Source organism: Poeciliopsis prolifica, unplaced genomic scaffold (genome assembly GCF_027474105.1).
Source record: "Poeciliopsis prolifica strain line A6 unplaced genomic scaffold, Auburn_PproV2 SCAFFOLD027, whole genome shotgun sequence".
NCBI lineage: Eukaryota > Metazoa > Chordata > Actinopteri > Cyprinodontiformes > Poeciliidae > Poeciliopsis > Poeciliopsis prolifica.
Genome location: NW_026562402.1, coordinates 1,262,882 through 1,284,632, shown reverse-complemented (window position 1 = coordinate 1,284,632; position 21,751 = coordinate 1,262,882). Strand labels below are relative to the sequence as shown.

The 21,751-nt window shown below is 38.9% G+C and overlaps 1 protein-coding gene across 1 annotated transcript in view; it reads right to left on the bottom strand.

Annotated features, from left to right (window-relative positions):
* Positions 1 to 21,751, bottom strand: part of LOC129371592 (plexin-A1-like) — a 260,658-nt gene that overhangs the window by 90,272 nt on the left and 148,635 nt on the right. The window contains exon 9 of the mRNA XM_055048267.1: positions 15,892 to 16,006. Within this exon, the coding sequence (XP_054904242.1) occupies positions 15,892 to 16,006 (115 nt within the window). The remainder of the gene's footprint in view (positions 1 to 15,891; positions 16,007 to 21,751) is intronic.

Below are 21,751 nucleotides of genomic sequence, written 5' to 3'. Positions count from 1 at the left end.
GCACAGAAAAGACGGAAGAATTTATCAAAGACAATACAAACAGCCCTCGCATTGCATTGCGAGGATTGACTTAGCTTTTAAATTGAGAAAGTGGTTGCTAGAAAAACAACATGTCTTATTGTGTTGGCCTTGTCAGCAGACCTGATTCAATGACAGCCCGATACATGTGTGCATTTGTGTTCCACAAAGGAAAACCGAGTGCCTTTTAAACGCATAGCGAATGGATCAATCACAATTGTCGAGTTATTTGTTGCTGTGATGGCCTCGCTACAATCCACAGTGCAAAGCAGACATCAATGCTGTAGACTTTGCATGGTGTGGGTTGGCATGCAGAGTTTTCAGCGACGTTTGAGTAAAAACAGACAAACAACTTCACTGAACTTGAACGAGGGATTTAGGTGGTTTGGGAAAAAATATACGAGATCTTAAAATACAGATATCCATGTGAAAAAGGCTAAATAAAGAGTGAAATAAATGATCCAATGATACAATATTTCAAAAAAAAATTTCTACCTTTAGTGTTTTCTGTATAAAACATTTTTGAAGAACATTTTTAATTACAGTTTAACAGTCACTTTTCTTGAGTTTATGCCTAAGAGCTTTTTTATATCTGAAATTTCATTTTAATTTTCTCAATCTTTAGCTCAAACTAGAGTTTGCAAGAAAGTAAAAAATCTCAATAAGACATCAGATTGGCATCTGAATGCTTAGAAGTTATCAACACTGTGAGAGTTACATAAATGTCCATGTATGAATGTATTCTAAAGGTGATGACTTTCCATAGTCTCCATGTTTCCAGGATAATGAATAGGGTTGCAGGATAAAATCCTTCTCCAAAGAAAACATATTTGCTTCGGTTAATCTCCTAGTCACTTATGATATGCTGAGAGTGAACTTGAACTTTTTGACATCATTTCTAAAGCTGTACTTGGCATGAAAACACCTCAACACCTCACTAAAAGAGCATCATGGGAACAGTGAAACATGCTGGCATCCTGTTCTGCAGTCACTTTTCTTCACATAGAAGTGTGTTTTGGCCCAAAGTGGTTGACATTTGTGAGTGATCCCAAATACCACCCAGTTAGACCCTAAACTTCAGGTGCCAATAAAGCTGAAGAATAATTTTTTACAAATGATACATGCTTTACGATAAGAACTCTTACATTTTCAAATGATGTCAAAATAATTCTGAGGAAAAATCCTTTGTGGTGTACAGGAGAGGCAAACTGTTGCAAGGTAAGGTCAAGGCTTGGAATTCTGATAGACAACCTACCAAACAAAGACTGCATTAACTCCAAGAAATTTGCCAGTTCAGCAGTTAAAACTCTACATAATTTTTGGTGAATTCAAGGTAGAAATTAAACAATTACTAATCAGAGTCTCATTTTGTATACATGAGGGAAACCTGGGCTTTTTAATCAAGGTGCACAGACTTTTGAGATCCACTGTAGATCCTGTGTCACCTAAAAGAGCCAAAGTTTCTTCAGTTTTTCCTGGACAGGAAGTTCAGGATACAGTCGGTAGTTATGTAACAGAACACCAGAGGGCTTCACATGCACTATTTCAAAACAACACAGTTTTCCAATCTAACTGGAAAGATGTGTGTACACATCTTCCTAACATTTGATCTCCTCTGGTCTCTATCTGGCCTGTGGTTTATTTAACCACTGCAACGCCTGCAGTCATGAACTCCAGCTGCCTACGACACCCGGCTGCATTTTCATATCGACTTTTCCTCTCCTCCTCAGTCTTCATGCCCTAAATCACTTCTCTTTTCCCTTCAGCCCCCCATTCTCTTATTGTCTTCCTATGGCTGTGTGAACAAGAGAAAAAAAAATAATGGGAGGCCTGCATTTACTCTCCGAGGACAAGGAACGCGTTGTGAAGCTGCAGCAGAGAGTTTATTTGTAAAAGAAAACAAAAAAGAGAGTTAATTCAGGTCAAAGACAAAAAACGTGAAAAACAATGACAATTGTTTGATTTCTGTTAAGCCCTGACACATCCCAGATTTTTATTTTTGTTTGCCTGCTTTTTTTTTTTTCCTTCTTCTTCTTGATTTTCATCACGATGAAAACGCTACACTGACAGCGATGTCACACATGAGCCGAGTTCCCCGATTGGCTGCTGGCTGTCACCGTCAGGGCCACCTCACCGAGACACAGTCAACCTCAGAGTATGATGGATGAGGAGGGCCGTGTGTGTCTGTCTGTGTGTGTATTAGAGGAGGTGAGAGGGGGTCAACGCGGTGTGGATGGTCCCAACGGACTAAAGTCACAGACCAATGGAGCGTTTCAGAAAGAAGGGGGCGAGACCCCATTGACCAGTTTTCTTCTCCCCACACACAGAAGAGACGCTGATATGATGACCAAACGTCCCAGTAGAAGAGAGAAAGTAATCCGTTCAGCAATATCTCAGTTGGACACGCTAATACAGTTATACCCTTAGAGAATAAATTTAACAGGAGGTAACACACTCTCACATACCAGATGTACAGCGGATCATGCAGTAAATCCCTGCAGGTCTCACCACTCAATCTATGGGGAGGCAATTCATGCAACGGTACACACAAAGATTCTTAACAGATTTTTTTCTCTTTTTCAACTTTTTTTTTTTTACCGGAGCAAGCAAACTAAAAAATATCTAATTTAAGAACAATGTCATTAAGACACAACTTGGCTTGAACCGAAACATTAGTTAGATTGACTTGATAATGAAAAAGGGGTTTAGCTTAAGACAAATCCAAGACCTTGAGTCTATGTCAGGTCTCAGAAGTTTCATTCTTTGTGTTTGTGACTTGAGTTCAACTCAATTTTGAGACTCAAGTCCAGATCCAGTGGCTGTTGCTTTCCTAGTTCATGAAAACTGCAAAAAGATACTGCTTTTAGTGAGATATCTACTAGACTGACAACGTAGCCCTTTATCGAAAGAGTCCATTAGAATAGTTGTGTCCTGAGTGTTATCGCTGATGGATACGTGTGATTGTGTAGCTATCTGTTGGGATGCTATCAGGTCTGGATGGTCAAAGAGGAGGATGTAGACGATAAGAATCAGTTACCCAATCAATAGCTGCTCCTAAAATATCTGTTTGTGTGTGTGTGTGTGTGTGTGTGTGTGTGTGTGTGTGTGTGTGTGTGTGTGTGTGTGTGTGTGTGTGTGTGTGTGTGTGTGTGTGGGTGTGTGTGTGTGTGTGTGTGTGTGTGTGGGTGTGTGTGTGTGTGTGTGTAGTTCAGAGGGTATCACCGTGGATATATGTCAGATAAGAAGTCATCCAGAACTGCCTGTCTAGGTGAAGTTTTGTGCTCTTTTTTACTTTTGGCCTGCAGGTTCAAAATTTGATGAATTTTGTTTTATAGCATTGGAGAATGGCAAAGTGCTCATTGCCACATGGGAACTATCCATAAGGAGTCCTACAATCTATTTTAAATCACGACCCAGGGAATAACGAGAGACTTCTGTGATCCAGCTTGGAGTCGGGCAACCTTTTCAAGGTCAGTGTAAAAGCCAGTGATGAATGCTCAAACTTTCACAGTCAAGGGCATGAGGTTGTGACTTTCACCTTCTTAATCAGTTCTGAATCTGGTTTGGTAAAGCTTAAAAATCACCAGACAAAGAAAACTCATACATACTATACTAAATTGCAAGAAAATTTAACATGGCCCCCCCCAAAAAACACGCCTTTACAAAGCTTGTTTCATCTTTGTTTTTTGACTCATCCCCTGTGCTTCAGTTCAACAAGAAAACTTTTCGACTAAGTTCCCAGTCGTAGTCTCAGGTGGAAGGAGGGCAGGCACCCCATCGCAGCAGAATGGGGACTCTTCTGTTCAATAAAAGGCACTTTGAACTGCGCTGGAAGCCTTTTGGAGTGTCCACCCACTTACAGCCCTTTCCTGTGGGGAATATGGAGATAGTTGAAGCAGTAAAGATAAAGGCTTTATGCCATTATATACTGGAGATGCATGAATAAAAACAGACTGATTTCATAACAGCTTAATCTGAAGAATTTTTCAAATTCAGTCTTAAAAATATTACAAAACTGAATACATAATGTTTATATAATTTAACTGGGGAAAGATATTACCACTTCCTTATGTTTGAAAAGCAAGTGAAACTGCAAAGAAAAATGTGTCTAGAAATGGGCAATAAATATGAAGAGATGACAGATTATTGGGTGCCTGCTGAATTTAGAGTGTGGCTTACATCTACTGATGCATAACAAGGTATGAATGGTGGAAATTTGAAGTTAAAATCTTACCATTCTTCATGTCAAAATGTCCCACGATTAGCAATGTCATTTAACCTGGAAATAACCTCAGTCCTTACTCTACCTTCGTTAAGACCGTGGAGGCTTGAAGTGCCCAAATTTTCACATGTATTACTATGGTGTGCAGTTGAGGTCAATGATGTTTTATTACAGTAATTATTCTCCACATTGGACTGACATGGAGACTCAGGATTTATAATTGATTCTCCCTTCACATTTATGTTGAAATTCAATAATAAGGCTTCTGAAACAGACCCATTTCTTAAAAATATAATAAGAATGTGGAGAGATGTAAAATAAATTTTAAATAAGCCAAACTGTTTCTGTTCAGTCCAGTGTGGGGAAACCAAATTTTTGTATCTGGTAGAACTGATGCAACGTTTAGAGCATGGAAAGACAAAAGACTCCAAATCGTTATGTACCAGACTCAGGCATACTAATGAGCTTTTAGGATCTACAACATAATTCCACCTAGATAAGAAACACTTCTTTAAATATCTTCAACTCAGAAACTTTATAACTACGAGTCAAAATAATGAGCTAACGAAAGCTTCCCAGATAACTTTAGAAAAGATGTTAAAGGAAAGTTTGAAGAAAGGTGGTATATCAGAGTTTTATTTCTCAGAGATGTTACACATAACTGAAGAACCTCATTTCAGACTAAAGTCTTGAAAGGTAGATTCACTGCTGGAGTTATTTGAAGAAGATTGGCAAACAGCATGTAAACTGGCCAACAACAGCTCTATCAACACAGCTCCTAAAATGATCCAATTCAAATGGTTAATGTGGGTCTACATAACACCAGTGGACCTCAACAGGTATGCAAGAAGATGGTACAAGTGTTCCTAAAGACAGTTCTCTTAGAACACACTATTGAATGAGGACTGTGAGGCATTTTGTCTATTTCTGTTTGTGATTTCTTTTAGCCTGAACACAATGTCTAAGTAATACTACTACTGTTGTCATACTTTGTAGAATGTTCAAGCTGTTTTGTATAAACTGCTAAAATTTTGGGAAGAAAAGATACATATCCTCTCCTCTTCATACCTTGGTTTTGTATAAAGATGCACAAAAAAAACAAACAAAAAAAAAACTTGGAGTTTGGAATTGTCTATTTTTTGGCTGTTCTGGCCCTAAAACCCAATCAGTGAATGTACCATAGCTAGATGCTACAATGTTAAGTTGACCACATTCTTTGGTTTCTTACCAAATGAAAAACAATGCAAGTAACTAGCTTTATGTCAGTGACATGAATTACATAAAGACTAGACTGATTATAGAGAAATTGCACCTTTAGAGCTAAAAGCTCTTCTGTCCTTATCCATGCTGCTTGAAATCTCAAATGTTAAACTGAGAATCACATTTCTTTAAGACTTAAGGCAGACCGCTGCTTTTCAGAAGCTAGCCATGCTAATTACTCTAACTGCTGGTACAAGGTGTCAAACCTAATCCATTTATTGTGATTTTAATATTGTAATAAAACTATATTTTGTTCCCTCTAACACAGCCTCACTTTAGATAATGACCACTCAGCACAAAGAAGAAAAACATATTCTTATAATTTCTTAAAGACACATTTATGAACTCTCCACAATGGCCGCTCAGCCACAAAGGTACACATGCACACAATCTTGAAATGTAGCTCACCTTAATGCAACAAATTCTGCATTAAGCGCCTGCTGCTTTAATGCAGATTTTTCAACTGATAAACCATCAAGTAGAATACGTTATTGTTTAAAAGTAGCAACATAAGTTCTTGGTTGGGTGGATTTGGCTGGACAGTCAGGAGCTAAAAACCTTCCAGTTATATTTATCTTTTTTTCGCTTATGAACACAACCACAGGAAAGAAATTAGTCAGAGGGGAAGACATTTTAGCTCAATGTTCCCCTTCACAACGCTCAACTGTTTAATGGTCATTTAATTTACCCAATGAGACAGTGAGCAACAACAGAAGTCTTAAAACCAATTTTCCACGTGTGATTACTTGTGTGCAATAGGAACAACGAAAGGGCTGGGGTGAGAATTATTAAGCCAGTGCAATGGGGGAAGGAGTAAAGGTCAGTAAACTCAATAAATATTGGCAAAGGTTTATATGACTGAGTTCACAATTTATTCCCCTATGTGTTCTATATGGTGGCTTCCAAATAAAACCTTTTTCACATTTTGCTATACTTCAACAGTATTGTTGTCAAGACACTCGTGTAAAATAGATCTCGGATCTCAAGGAGCTTTATCCTGGTTTAATAAAGTTTGTAACAACACATTTCAATGTATTTCACTGGGATTTTAAGAAATAGAAAGACTCATGCAACCAACTGTTTTCTAAGAACAGGAATCAAACCCTGGTCAATCTATAGATTCTGCAAATGGTGTGTACCTGGTCAAACAACGGAGCAAACCAGGACGCCAGATTTACTTTTTTGTACAATACTATATTATTTTTCTAAGTTGTGCTAGTTTATGAAGTGAAATCCCAATGAAATTCATTGAACTTCACAGCAACATAAGGAAAGTTTTATAGGGTATGGTACCACAGTAAGGCAAAAGCAAATACTATAGACACCAATAAGAAACAAGGGAAAGATACCTAAAATCCAGGGCAAATTCATCACTAACATTGATTGTGTTTCATGTTCTGCAGACAAAAGCAATTTCTAAAAACCGAAATGTAAATCTATACCATAATCAAACGCTTTTAGAAGCTGTGCTTAAAGACAAGATTAAAGGCCGGGCAGATAACATTAGATAATGATATGGAATTATCGAGTAGATATTATGGAGACACAAGGCACGGTTAGAGTCATGACACTCAAGTATCCTTTCATCTCGCGAATGGTTAAACATCTCTCGCATCCTCCTCCGCTCCTCCTTTCATTGACAAGTGCCGCCTTTTCTCTCGCTTCGTGTTAATGATTTCCACCACTCCAACACAGCTGTCCTCAATTCATCTTCCTCCAACTGGCCGTCATCTGCCCCCTACTTTTCCCTCCTTCAAAATTATTTTTTAAACCTTTCTATTCCTTCATCTCCTGCTCTCATCCTGCATGTTTTTGCTAAAATCAGCGGACCTAATAGATCCAAGTTTTAATGACGAGTACTCTCAAAATGTTTTGAACTTATGTACTGCCCAGTCTGAGTTCTTGTCATAATACAGCTGGTAATACAACTAATATTTTGTAGACCTTTATGGACAGAGAAAACAGATGAATCACGTATCAAGTCAGGTTCATACAAAAAAGAAAGAGCACAAAGGCCAAGGAACAGAGACGCTACGTGGCTTTCATGCAGGGTGAGGTGAAGGGACGCAGCGGACATGTGGAAGAAGGTGCCAGGATCAGATGAGACCAAAACAGAACTGGGTCTAAACACAAATAACTTATGGCAAGATATAGACGTGGACATCACATTACTCTCCATTCTCACATATAAAGGTGGTAGTGGATTTAGAGGTGCATTCACATCACCCCTGTTTAGTCTGCTTTAATTGAAATCCAGTTTGTTTGCTTAGACAGTCTGGCTCATTTGGGGAGATGTGAATGGAACTCCATTGCGCAACAAAACAGAAAATTGTCTTTGCCTGCAAACTTAGGTCTGATGTGGTTCAAGTACACACGTGAATGCCAAGTGGATGGGAGATTTCTCCAAAAGCAGGAAGTAGACAGGCCATTTTGGGTAAATACTAAATAAAGAAAGGTGCAAGTCTAAGGATAGCACAAGAAACATCTGGTAGTCTTTGCCAAAGACAAAAGAGAAATCCTAAAACTGGTGAAATCTAACACCACTTGATTTTGTTTTTTACATTTTATAAAAAAGGAAGTTGGACTCTGTTTTCTTCAGAGGCTTTTATGTTGTTTACTTCAGTGGTTCTTGGTGCAGTGCCACTGCAACCAAGGGGGGAAACGGGTTGGTCAAAGGGTTTAGTTTGTTTGATAATGTACATTGGGAAAGAAAACTGCATCAGTTGAAAATAAAACAAATGTTGGGCCCCAATTGAACTACCAGACTATTAAGGTGTGAAAACACACTAACTCTTGCTGTCCTACGCATTTCTGCTTGTGCATTACATACATAAAACATGGCCAGACATTAACAATTCAGTAAAATCAGACTCAATGACTTCAAACTTCAACAGAGTCAACGCCTCCAGGAAGCAATAATTTCTCAAGATGTGAGGGTCCAGACCCTGTGGATGAAGCAACACATAGAACAACGGCTGTATAGGAAACCTGTAAGCAACTACAAAAGAGTTGAGACTATGGTAGTGGTTCATCAATACTCTCTAACAAGGTATTTTAAATAGAGCAAAGGCACAAAGGTTGGTGTAATATAAACTCTGCAAACAGTATAGTATTGTGGTTTAAGCTAAAATGCTCCTTCAACAACTAGAGCAACACCACCGTCCTCCCATAACGTGGATACCTTTTGCTTCTCATCTCCGCTGCCGCTCTCCATTAAACAGGGCAATGATCAGAGAGGCATCTTTAAGCTTTAATACACAATAAATAATTAAATTGTGTATAAGCATGTTTAAACACACGCGCACACATTATAAAGTTTGAGCCTATCAGTGGCAAGCAGCTTCCCCCAGCCAGAAAGACCCAGAGGGAGAAGGGGAAGCCTGGTATGTGCCAGTTCCAGCTTAAGAGCTTCCAAAGCCGGGCTGCTCCGAGCTGCGCATCAACAGCCCGAGTCCCAGCAATCTGAAACAATGAAGAGACAGCTGTAACCCCAACACCCATAGCTAAGAGACAAAGGGAGAGAGTGTCTGGCTCCAGCTAATTGACTTGTTGAGGGAATGAGGGAGCCATTTAACAAAAGGAGAGGGCTCATTGGGCTACGGATCAAACAGGGAAAATAAGATGAGCTGGAGAGATCCAAGGCTTTTCTTCTGGCATTACCTACGAGCATTTGCTGATCTGTAAACACTGATCCACTGGAACATCACGCTTACCTACCTGACATACAGGTGTAGAAGGATTCTCATAGGTTGACGGGATTTTTATTCGGTAGACCAACACAATATAGTGAATAATCAAGTAAAAGTCAGCCCTGTTTACTCTGATACCCCCAATTGAAGTACCGTTCAACCAAACCCAAATCCATTGCCTCTCTGCCCAGATTTCTAACTAAATACACAAAAAGAGACTTAAAAAGAAGCAGCAACAGCAAAGGAGCTGGATCAGCAGTTATTGGTAAAAAATCACATGTACAGAGGAGAGACAGATAATACTTTAAAAGAAGGATGCAAAGTATGGACCTGCCAAGCAAGAGACCCAGAGGAAGAACAGAGAGGAGATTTATGCCTGGAGTGAAAGAGGACATGAAGGTAGTTGGTGTGACAGAAGAAGATGCGGAAGATAGGGTTACATGGAGACGGATGACTCGCCTTGGCGACACTTAAAGGGAAGAAGCTGAAGGAAAAGATGAAATAAAATACTTTTGAATTGAATTAATTCAACTCTACAAATCTGGCCTTTGCAGAGGAGCGGTAAGAAGAAAATGGTTGAAAAGCAGCCGTAAGACTTTATGTTTATAAGTTGTGTAGCAAAAACAAGAAAGTGGGACCAACATTGAACATTTTGACCCAAATGCAAAATGATGTGAATTAACACTGAGTCATCTTGAACACACATTTTCACCACTATGAAACGTGTGCTGATCAGAAATAACTGGAGTAAAACACAGATCAATCCCAGAAGAAAAGCCTCTGCGTGTTCCATAGAGAAATGTTCCGGAGCCGTTCATGCTGTGTAACTGGGCGTATCACTTGCCTGTTGCCATTAGGGAGTGTGTGACCGGCCTGTTAAGTTAGCAGAGACGTGTTGAAGTAACATGCCGCTTCCAGCAGAACATTAATCAGTGCTATTAACTTCACCATTCAGGGGTTTTGATGACGTGAGCTGATCATTTTGTGTGTGTTGGTGCGCTGCTGTCCTCTGCCGCCGTGCGACTTGACTTGACAGCAAAGTACGACCGTCTGATCGGCTCAGTCGTCAACTTGATGCATTCTCTAATTAGTGGCGCGAAAGCTATCGCTGATCTGCGTATCTTTATTCATCCTGTGCACATGTGGAGTTTATAGCAGCATGCTAATGGTAATTAATGAGGCAGGACTACAAAGCTGCTGGTGCACACCTCTGTGCAGCAGAAAGTACACTCGTTTAGGAGTAAGAAGTCCAGGCTGGAGGAAAGAGCAAATATATGTAAAAAACGGGAGGAAAAGCAAGGAGAAAGGCAAAGTCTGATCAGCATAGAAAGAAGGGAATGGAGCAACACAAAAGAAGGAGAAAGACAGCTAGAAAGTCAGTTCACACTGTAGGCTGAGTCTTAGAGGGCGCGATGCGCTTCCACATTCTGAAAAGGTCACCGCCTCGACGGTTAACTAAACTGTTTCGGAGCGGCTGATGCAGAACCGGCTCTGGTTCGTAATGAGCACTTCCTTTGACAGATTCGGATGACTTCACTCAGGCGTTGTCTTAATGAACACATCACACTGAGAGAAACATCCTTCTCTGAGCTGCAATTTCTACAAACATGATTAGGAAAAACGAACAGAAAACAATTTAATTTCACCAAAATGTTTAAAAATCTGTATTTTCAATGTTGCTGCTGATGGACTGAAAACAATAAATAAATAAAAGGAGAGACTGGACTCAAAGGAGTGATGTGCCTTCAAAATCAAGAGCCACCTTTTGCAATACAGACGCGGTTTTTTTTGTTTCAAAATTTTGTTGGAGATATTATTCTGAAAACAAAAAAGTGATAATTACTTATTTGTTCTGGAACTGTGTGGCTGTGACTAGGCCTGACGCCATAAACAATAAATCAATTAATCACGTGATAAATTAAAAGTATTGACCTCATTTTAATTATTGGCTTTAACATTTCTTACGGCCTTTTTCTCTTTCTGTTAATGAAACTGAATGAAAAAAGTCTCAACTGCAGTGCTCTCCACTGACCTCTCATTTCCTCATTTCCTTAGTGTAATGGCCAGCGCACACTGCACAATCCTCCAGTTGTCGGCTGTTTGTGCTCCATTTTCAAAACCTGAGCGACCACACATTGGCCGACAGAAATTCTAGGTATAACGGTTTGATTGGGATTGATCATGCCGTGTGGTGTCAAACAATGGATACAAAATAATGTCTACAACTAATTTTAAAACCAGGCATTAATCAATGCTGGGTTTATCAACTGCAGTAGCAATTTTGCTCCAACTCCTATCCTTGTCATTTCTATACTCTTTGCATGAAATGTTGAATAAACATTAATGCTGTTTCCACATATCATCTCCAATGTCTACTGTCCGCTGTTTGAGATTCCTCTCCGTAATTTCCCCTCAGAAAGCACAGAGTGGAATCTGCGCTTTCTGATTGGCTACCTGTGACATTCAACAGGCTGCATAAATGCTCTGTCGGGGAAAACCCCTGATTTAGATCGGAGCGGCCATGATGGTCTACTGTAACACACCACACACTACAAGATGATTGGTTACAAAATCTTACAATGTCCAACGTTCTAAGATTGTCATAAGGGGAAAATCGGGGCAAAATATTGTGTATGTGAACTATTGCATCAGGTGGTCTGATGTTCCCATTGTCTCTAATTAATTAAATCTAATTACTGAAGGGCAATATAGTATACAGACTTCATAATCTGCACTGTTTTGGTTGAATGCAGTATTTATTTCCACGTTGGCTTTATGTTGTTTAGTTTTTATTCTAGTAAACTTTTTGTTAATGGAAACTGAGAATCCATTTTATTTTTGGTTGTTTAGTTTATTTTATTTATCAGTTCCAGTGTTAAGTGTTCTTTTGAATATAAAGTGTATCTATCTTTGGCAGCAAATCGCATGCAATATTACATCATGTCCATTAAATCTGTGTAAAAAGGTCTTCAAACAATATTATTGTTCATCCCAATAATCTGAGATTGACTACATGACAACAATCACAGTCCCACAAACACAAATAATGCTGCATTAAAACATTCCCATTTCTTTAAGATACCAGTCATATATATATATATATATATATATATATATATATATATATATATATATATATATATATATATATATATATATATATATATATATGTATAAAGTGTGATTTATGTCATTGAACTGCTCACAGTAACTGTATTTAATCATATTTTCAAATGAATTGAGAGTCGGTATACTCTCACTAAATAAACAGCAGAGAAAATATTTCAACTAAATCTTGGGGCTCATGGGTATCACATACAGTGCATACCCATTTTGTGAGGCACTGATTTTGACAAATTCATTTTGGTTTCATCTTTCTAACACCTACAGTGCAGCGTTGGCTTGTCTTCCGATGCAGCTACACAGAAGCTTATAACTTGAGACTGAAACAATATATAAGTTGGCATCGTTGGCATCTTGTCAGGACTGTTGATGTTAAAGACACTAACTGGGGATTGAATAAGGGCTAGGGACAGGAATTTATGTGAGCTTGTTGGGTTCAAACAATCGCCTCATTATTTGTCTGATATCTCCAACCTGAAGTTTCAGAATTTAAGAAGCTTCTTGGAGCAAAGGTGAAAGGTCATCAAAATAACAATTTAAAACTCTCAAGGTCATCATGTCCTGGCTGAGTGAGAATCTACACTAACAAAGTAAAAACGCAAAAAAAAAATATATAAATAATTTAAAAAAAGCTTCAATCAGAGATTATTTGGGAGTCAGTTTCCATCTCTGCTGTCAGTCACATTCTGCATTAATTTATTTGTGGGACATCAAACATCCTGAGTGACAAAACGACATACAAAATGAATGAATGCCTTAATTAACAGGCGGGCAAAATGCAATCAGCAGCAGCAGAATAAGAAGGCATGCTCAAAATAAAACATGCAAACAAACCGGTTTTTCTATTAGGTTTTCTGCTGGTTTTTTAATATTGCCTTTTCCCCCTATTTCCTTGAATCTAAATAAAGTCATCTGAATCCACCCCCCAGACCCCAGGGGGGCTACGGCCGCAGCCCAATCAGCTCCACTGGCTCCCAATGCTGGGATTCACTGGAGCACAGCAAATCTGTTTCCCTCTGTTGTTTGTTTGCGCCGGTGTTTGTTTCTCTCATTGTTTGTGTTTATGCGCCTTTTCCCGTTGATGGCCTTCTCAAGTGTTTCTCCGACTCTGGCAATTTTCTGCCTGGTCGCCTCTAATGTGCTTCTCTGTTTATCTGCTGTCACAAAAGAGCTGATTTATATACATTTACAAATCCATGAAGTGACAGTGGAGAATAATATTTACCTCAAAAATGGTAAAACACTCCCCCAAAAAACAACTAGTTATCTTTTTACATGTGCGGAGAAGAAAAGGGAATCTTTGGCGAGTTTCCAACGCCGCATTTTCACAGATGCTATGAGTTTTATCAGATATGAAGTGAAGTCAGCCTCGAGAAATATGACAAATGCCTTTGGGAATATAAATAGTGTACTGTGAATTCAATCACTCCGGCAACTGACTGCTAATGACACAGGGGGAAACTTTTGCAGGCAGCGGTGATGGGCAATATTGCCTTCAGCGGAGGCTACGAACTGGCAAATTGGAACAAAATCGAGACTGGAGGAGATAAATGTGTGACAAAACTAGCGCTGTTGGCCAAAGTGAGCATATGCGTGGCTTCAAAATACTACCTATTCAATGACAGAGAGCAGGAGGATGCATCGGAAGCCCGGAGTTGTCTCCTTGCTGTCTGCCGTGTCAATAACAGTGATCTGTCTGTGGCTGTGGGACGAGTACGACTTCCTGTTTACTGTTTCTTCCTCTGCTTTCAGACATAACTCTCAAACACTTTAAACTGCAGCCAGATATTTTTGCTCTTATACATGAACAAAAAATTTATTGGTCATTTTTTTATTTTTTATTTTTTTTATTACACAGAACATTTTAAAAGTGCCCAGCTTTTAATTTGAAGAAATTTATTCAGTGGAGGAGAAAAAAATCCCATCTTAAAATAAGTTGGGGTTAAGTGACAAGTGGAAGCTGGAATCACACCTACAACCTTCTGATTGCAACTTTACCCATTGTAGCTCACAAAATAAGGCTGGGTGATAGGGACTAAGAATTATATGCTGATATTTTGTGGAACTATTGTGATAATGATAAAGATTAGGATTAAAATATATATATTAGTTATTTTTCAAGTATCTGTGAATGCATGGCACAGCATTCATATCACCTCTGCTGGTGCAGATTTATCAAATCAATTTGTAATTCAGTGGGTTTATATCTGTGTTTAAAAATACATTTCAGCTGTTTTTCTGTAACGGATCAGTACTGGCCGATACTGAAGCTCAGAGATTGGTATCAGTAGTAAAAATAAAAGCGAACCGGTGCGTCTCTACTATTCTACTAAAAATACAGTATATCAATAGTGCATTTAGTGACATTCTCTGTGGAAATTCAAAGCAAATACTGAAGGAACAAACTGAAAAACTGTTAAAAACATGCATTTATTGTTATATTAGCAGTTTTGTTTTTTTTCTTTTCATTTTTAACCAAAGTTACTAAAAGCCATTATGAAATGGTGGCTGGTGGCTCTGAAGCCAGAGGTTGCAGATCCTTGCCTAACTCCTAGTTTGTTTCTGTGTTTCAGAGGGACATTGCTGCTGCTTTGGAAGATAGGAGTTATTTTCAGGTTTTTACAAATATTTTACCAAAGGTGACAACATACTTATCTATGTCTGTATATCTGGAAGCCACTGGAATGTTTTCTAGAGATGCTTTAAGTCAAAGTCAATGGTGATGCACACAAGAAATTATACACCAAACACAAAAACAACAGGAAATTCCTAGAGCCTCCAACCCGAGAGCCACATACAACACAGGCCCACACACACCTACTTCACACCCACCCACGCTGAGTGCACTGAGCGGCATGTTTTTTCCTGATTATACCCTTTCAATATCTCAGTTTTCTTCCAAAAACAAAGATGGAAGTGAGTGAAAAACCAAGAGGAAAGTGGCGGCAGCGAATGAATAGCTGAGAGTGTTGGCATCCATGCAGCACAAAAGAAGAAGAAGGGGGGAAAAAAATCTGACAAGTCACAAGAAAATAAAGGAAATGCCATAGAAAGTTTTGGGGAAAAATATGTAGCATCCAGTAATGAGACATTCCATTATTAAAAAAAAAAAAAAAAAAAAAAAAAAAAAGACAGTTTTACAGAGAATATTTTAGATATTTTCTTCATCTACCATGAATGTCTACCACGTTTGTGCGCAAGCCAGGGAGAGTCAGAGAACTTGACAAAGACCCGGGCCCCACAAGTGGATGAGGGGCTTTCATGCAAATATAACATTTGGGACGACAAGCACATGCTTCCATTTGCATACCCATTCACCCCGACTTGTTTATAAGTGAATAAATCTAGCGCTGCTTAGAGTGCAACAGCTGCTGCTGGGCCACTCACAGCAGCACTAATTCACCCCATCACACACACACATGCATTCAGCCGCCGCACGGCTCCCAGCTGCACCGCTAGGGTTGCTATGCACACCCTCATATGTATGTGTGCAGATGTGCATGCGTGCTGTTCATTCTTGGAAATGTGTCCACGTGTTGCTCAACGTGGCTCACTGTGTGTGCTAACGCTAACGCTCACCTTGGACGTGTTGACCCGACCCTCTTGGAAGGAGCAGTCGCTGGCGTTCTGTGTGCACATGTGGCGGTATTTGCACCAGTGGCAGGGGAAGTTAGCGTTGACGCAGGACAGGCACCTGGAAGCAATCGAAAATTTGAGACAAACAGGAGGGGGGAGAGGTTAGAGGAGGCCATCTTTTTAAAATAACAATGTAATTAAGAGCTAAAACCCAAGGTTTTAAACCACTTTCTTGTTTTTTTGGTAATTATGTACATCACTCTTCATTCCAGATGTCTTTGCTCTTCACCTTATTTCCCTCTATGAAGGTTTATTCTGTTGGGCTTATTGTGTATTATTACTTAATGTGTAAATTATGTAATCTGAACTAATTATTTTAGTTTTAGTTAAGTTTTTCTTCATTTCAGTTACTGTTATCTTGTTTGCTTTAGGTAAATGTAACATATATAACATCATTATAACACCATCTGTGGAACCAATTGCCAAATGGAGGACAATCAAAATGACTGAAAACAAATTCAGGTCTGGCTGACTAGGCGAGTTCAGAGCAGGCTGCAAAATGCTAAAAGAAATCCCTAAAAATTGCAGGAGATGCCAAGAAAAAATGTCTTTAGTTATGGTACTTCCTCAAATGCTGGTTGGAGCATAACTGCAGTGTCTGCCATATGGGGCCTGTGAGTGCAGGTATACTCAGGATGGACACAGCACATTAGGGTGTAGTGTGACATTCCAAATTACAAACTCAGGTGAATTACCTGTGGACCATATAAAAATGAGTTGCATTTTTATCACAGCAGAGTTCAAGCTGCACTAGAAAATGCTTGGCACTTCTGAAACATTCTCTAAATGAACAGACATCTCAGCCCTGAAACTCTGTTGCACCAAATTCTCATTGATTATCAATAAACATATCAATGTAATCCAGAAACGAAGCAGAAACGAACAAAACCCCAAAAGTCTGAGGGTTTAAATCAAACTCTGACACACTGAGAAAAAAAACTAACTTCTACAGCATCAAATGTTTATGGTGAAATCTCCATAAATCACATTGGAAAAACAAATGTAACTACGGACTCTTGCATTAAGATTATATTCCAGCTGTCAAGCAGGCCAAAGCGGATGCTGAAAACAGCTGAGAGAGAGAGAGAGCGCAGTCAGAGCCAGAGCAACACTCACTCCTTCTTATTCTCCATGCTTGGAGGCTTAGTGAGAACTAAGCTGGCAGACTAAGATAAGCCTGTTTTTATATAACGTTTTTTCTCTCTCTCTCTCTCTCTCTTTATTCATTCAGAGTTGAGGAGGCAAAATGAATATATACACATTCAAAGATGGATTAGAAGACAAAAACAAGGCTATCATGGTGGAATGGAAGAAAATACTGTGCAGGAATAAAATGGCTAGTTAAAGTTTTTAATTTACTCAGTGTCAGACATTTAAGAGGAGATGATAGAACGTAATAGGAAAACAACATTTTCTCTGCTTGATCACATCTTTTGCAAGTATGTTCTTATCAGCACTGTACTAAATTACTTTCTGCTTTCCGTCAATCATGTGGCTCCTGCTTGAAGAAGCACAGCCTTCCTCTGCCTAATCTTAGTCATATATAAGAGAACACACAATCATTCAACATGCAAACGTGAAGAGTGACAAAAAAAAACAAGCCTGCTTTTGAAAAAGTCTTCAACTTTTCCTTGTTTCGTCCTTTTTTTTTTTTTTTTTTCTTGTTTATGCAGGATGTTGTTTTCTAGCTTTTACATCACACCAAAACAAAATGGGATTAAACTGGGTCAAGAAATCTAATGTTTAATTAGCTGGCCCTGCCAGAGTGCTCAGTCAGTTGTCCAGCACCACCCACAGTCAATGTTCTGTAGATTAGATCCAGTAAAAGGCTACTGAGTCTCCCTACACATCACTGAAAGGGCAGCTAGAGAGAACATGAGTTAACTGATATGAAAAACAGGAAACAAATGTTGTTCCTGTGGGCTTGGTAAATAAGCAACTTGTTTGATTGGGCCAACTGTCTAATTTTTTTAAAGACAGAATAAAGACCAAAATGTAGGAAAGAGCTTTTCTTTATTAGCTTTGTTGGAAACACAATATAACTGAATCTTTAGATATGAAAACATGTTCAAGAAGTATTTCACCCTCAACCTCGATCTTTCAGTCTTCCCCAGATTCACTTTGTTCAAAAATGATGTTGAAGAGATATACCCAGGGTGAACACATCATGTTAGGGTGTGGTGTGACATTTCAACCCTATGTTGGAACGCCACATTATTTGGATGTGGAGGGATGTTTATGTTTGTGGCTCCAACATAAACTGTGAAGTAGAAGTTCATAATACTTCTTAAACTGGAATATTTCCTCCTCTATTTCCATAAAAGGGCAAGTTTGACTTAAAACATGCTGCAGTTTAACAGGAAATAAACTCTATGAGATATTAAGCTGGGATAACAGAAACAGAATGGTGTGAAAATTCAACCAACTTGACATCCTTTAACAACAAAACAAAAGGTTCATGATATTATTAATAATACTACACTACATACTAATGTTGTTTCATCTGTAAGGCTTTTATCCTGACACATGATGTGAAAAAAGAGGGAGGTACAGACAATTATGCTGTTACCCGATCATATCTTTTACATAAAAAAGAAATCTTCATTCATCCTGCAAAAAACTCCTTTCTACAGGTTGAAGGTTGTGGTGTACAAACATCTACACTAATGTGCTGATACTGCATGGGAATTATAATCCAAGAGCACCCATGTTTTTTGTTTTGTCACATATTCCTCTGCTCTTTTGAAATGTCTCAATATTCTAATTGTTTATAAAACTTAAGTGCTTTTGAAATGCTGCTTATCTGCTTAGACACAAGAACTTTACGGTAGGTACATTTTACAAAAGTAAAAGCAAATGTTTACTTTGTTTCAATTCGCTACCAGAAAACACGGTTTCAATACTTTTGCTTCCATTTCTATTTTGAAAGAGGGACTTCATGTATTTCTTCTCAAAACTTGTAATGATTGTACTGAAAACTTCTCGTGCTCACACATAGTCTCTGCTCGGCGCAAATCTTCACTTGTAAAACTCTCTGCTCACTGGCTGGAATTTTCCTGCCATAACTTATCAGCACACATTTTCAGTCTAAATACAGGATTTCATGTCTTTTGTTCTCAAAACTTGTAATACTTCTGCTTACACTTTCATTTTGAAAACAGGACTTTATTGCCTTCTTAAAACTTGTAATGCTTGTACTCAAAACTTCTTCTCACACTTAGTCTCTGCTAAGACTCTCTGCTCACTTACAAAAAATGGAACTCCATGTTTTGGAGGTTCCTCGGTATTGTATCTGGTACTCTATGTGATACTCTATGTGGACTCAAAGCGCATGTCCACCGCGCAAAGATAACTTTTTATGACTCATTTAACTACCCAGTGGCAACAGTGTTCAGACTGAACTGGTTTTCATCTGACACCAGGCTGGTAAGGTTGAAGATAGGGGTTACATGAGCTAATATTGTTGACACCAACATGATAAGAGTCGACAGAGTTGTTGCGCAGACGTCACAGAAGCAGAAGCAAAAATGCTTCACAGCAATAGGCTTTACTGGATATATTCACACAAACATTGACATAACATAACAGCCCAGACATGCTCATCAGCAGCAGAACAGAGGTGGTCTGTCAAGTTGAATCTGATTTTTTATTTTTTTTCTCAAACAAGTTGTGATGATCGGGTATATGCTCATTTTGGATTGCTGCACAAATTAAGTCAATCACAATTGTGCTTTTAGAACACATTAACTAACATTATTATGAAGTGATCCCATTTGATAGTTAGCATAAGCTCTTTTGAATTACTGCTTATCTGCTTAGACACAAGACATTGTTTACCAGAAAACGTGCTCATCTCTTATCTACAGATTAACAATAAATATTGTTTATTGTTCAAAAAACAAAAGATTTATTCTGCTATTTTTAAATACTACCAGATAGATCCAGCTGCATGTTCCGATACATATATTGTGGGGGGAAGGCAGCAGTATCAGCAGCAATAATGGTGAAAGGAAGTGGCAGTTATTATGAGCTGTAGAGTAATAGGAGCTTTCCATGCATTGCAGGGAGGCATTAAAATGCTTTGTTTGCTTCGACAGGCCCCAATAATTGTGTTGAAAACTTCCTAATTCCCTTTTTCCTAATCTTTATCAATATACTAAATTAGATTTTTTTAAGTAGATATATTTAGCATAATGTTAGCATAAAGTGAAACTAGCATTGCATATTAAAGATAAATCTTGCCCACACTGTAAACCACAAAAACATCGGAATATAACCAACATAAACCCACAAGGGTTCTAATATTTAAATAGGAAATAATTGTAAATGTAATTTAGGCAGATCGCCATCACAATATTATAATCTTTTTTCCTTAATATAGGATGGTGTGACTGACAAGTCACATGAGAAAACTTCATTGTCATAAGTCTCAGAGAGGTTTAAACTTAACTGGAGGACAACTGCTCAACTTGCCAGATGCCTGAAAGGACGTCGTAAAACCTAATTTCACTCTAGACCTCGCACTGCCTTTCTCTACATCCTTGGTTTATTCAGATTTTTGTGAGGGCTCCTCCTAATTCGCTTGCAGTGGAGTGATGGGCTCGTGGCAAAGGGCTTTACATAGTCAGAGATAAGCTAGTGAAACCAGACTCAACTGCAGTCTGAGGTTTCTAATCAATGTCAGTGTATTTCCACAGGGAGAGGGGTGGGCTGAGGTTATGCTAACAGTCCGATGTTTGTTAGCAGAGATCGTGAGTCAGTTCCTCCTTGCTATTAACCCCGGGGTTCATCGATTTCTTGTTGCAGACGCGTGCGTGCACATTCACAGGCACGCTATGTATGCTTGCGCCTCTAAAAGCTACACACAAACACTTAAATGGGGAGACAAACTTACACACACAAGCTGTCACTTGCATTGACATCCAAGCATTCCTCTGGGTCACCTGGCCGGTTGAGACTTGTCTTACAGTAGAGATGTCAATGCCTGGACAACAGACTTGGGGTAAGTGGTTGTGCTGCTGCTGCAATGTAGTCAATAAAAATCGCCTGCTGTTTAGCAAGGCCCAGCAACAGAGCTGGGTCAAATGCCTTTTCATCTCCTCTAAGCTTTTGTTCTTGTGAGGCCGGATCGATGGAACAAAGCTGTTGATATGCAAGCAAGCGAAAGCATGTATGGAGGGAGTCAACAATCATATCCTCAATTAAATCTGGCGAGTGTTGATGAAGTCACAAATCAGGCTGCAATTCTGTCCTAACAAGGAGAGCTCAGTTCGTCTGGGTCGATGCTCTGCAGAACGTCCTTTTGGGACATGTCTGTAACCAGCTATACACATCTACAGACTGACAGTTGACCATTTCTCTTTGCAAACTCAATCAGACTTGTAAGTGTTGATCTATGAACAACAATCTGACTCAATTGGATTTAGACCTGGACTTTGACTGGGACGTTCTAAAATGTGAATATGCCTTGAGATAACCTCTTCAATTGCAGCTGTTAGAATTGTTATTCTGATGAAAAGTGAACCTTTGCTCCAGTGAAGTTATTTGTGGCCTCTAAAAGTATTTCTTCAGAATTGCCCTGTATTTACCTCCACCCATATCCTCAACAACTCCATTAAGCTTCCAAAGTCATGCTTAAGGAAACATTACACCTGTCTTACCTGGTCACAGAGTTTTGGGCAGACAAAAATATGAATAATGACCATGTAAATCCCAATCGAAAACATTACAAGTCAGTCACATCATTCTGAGGCCCGTTTCTTACCAGCACACAGCACAACAAAGACAGACTTCCATCTTTACT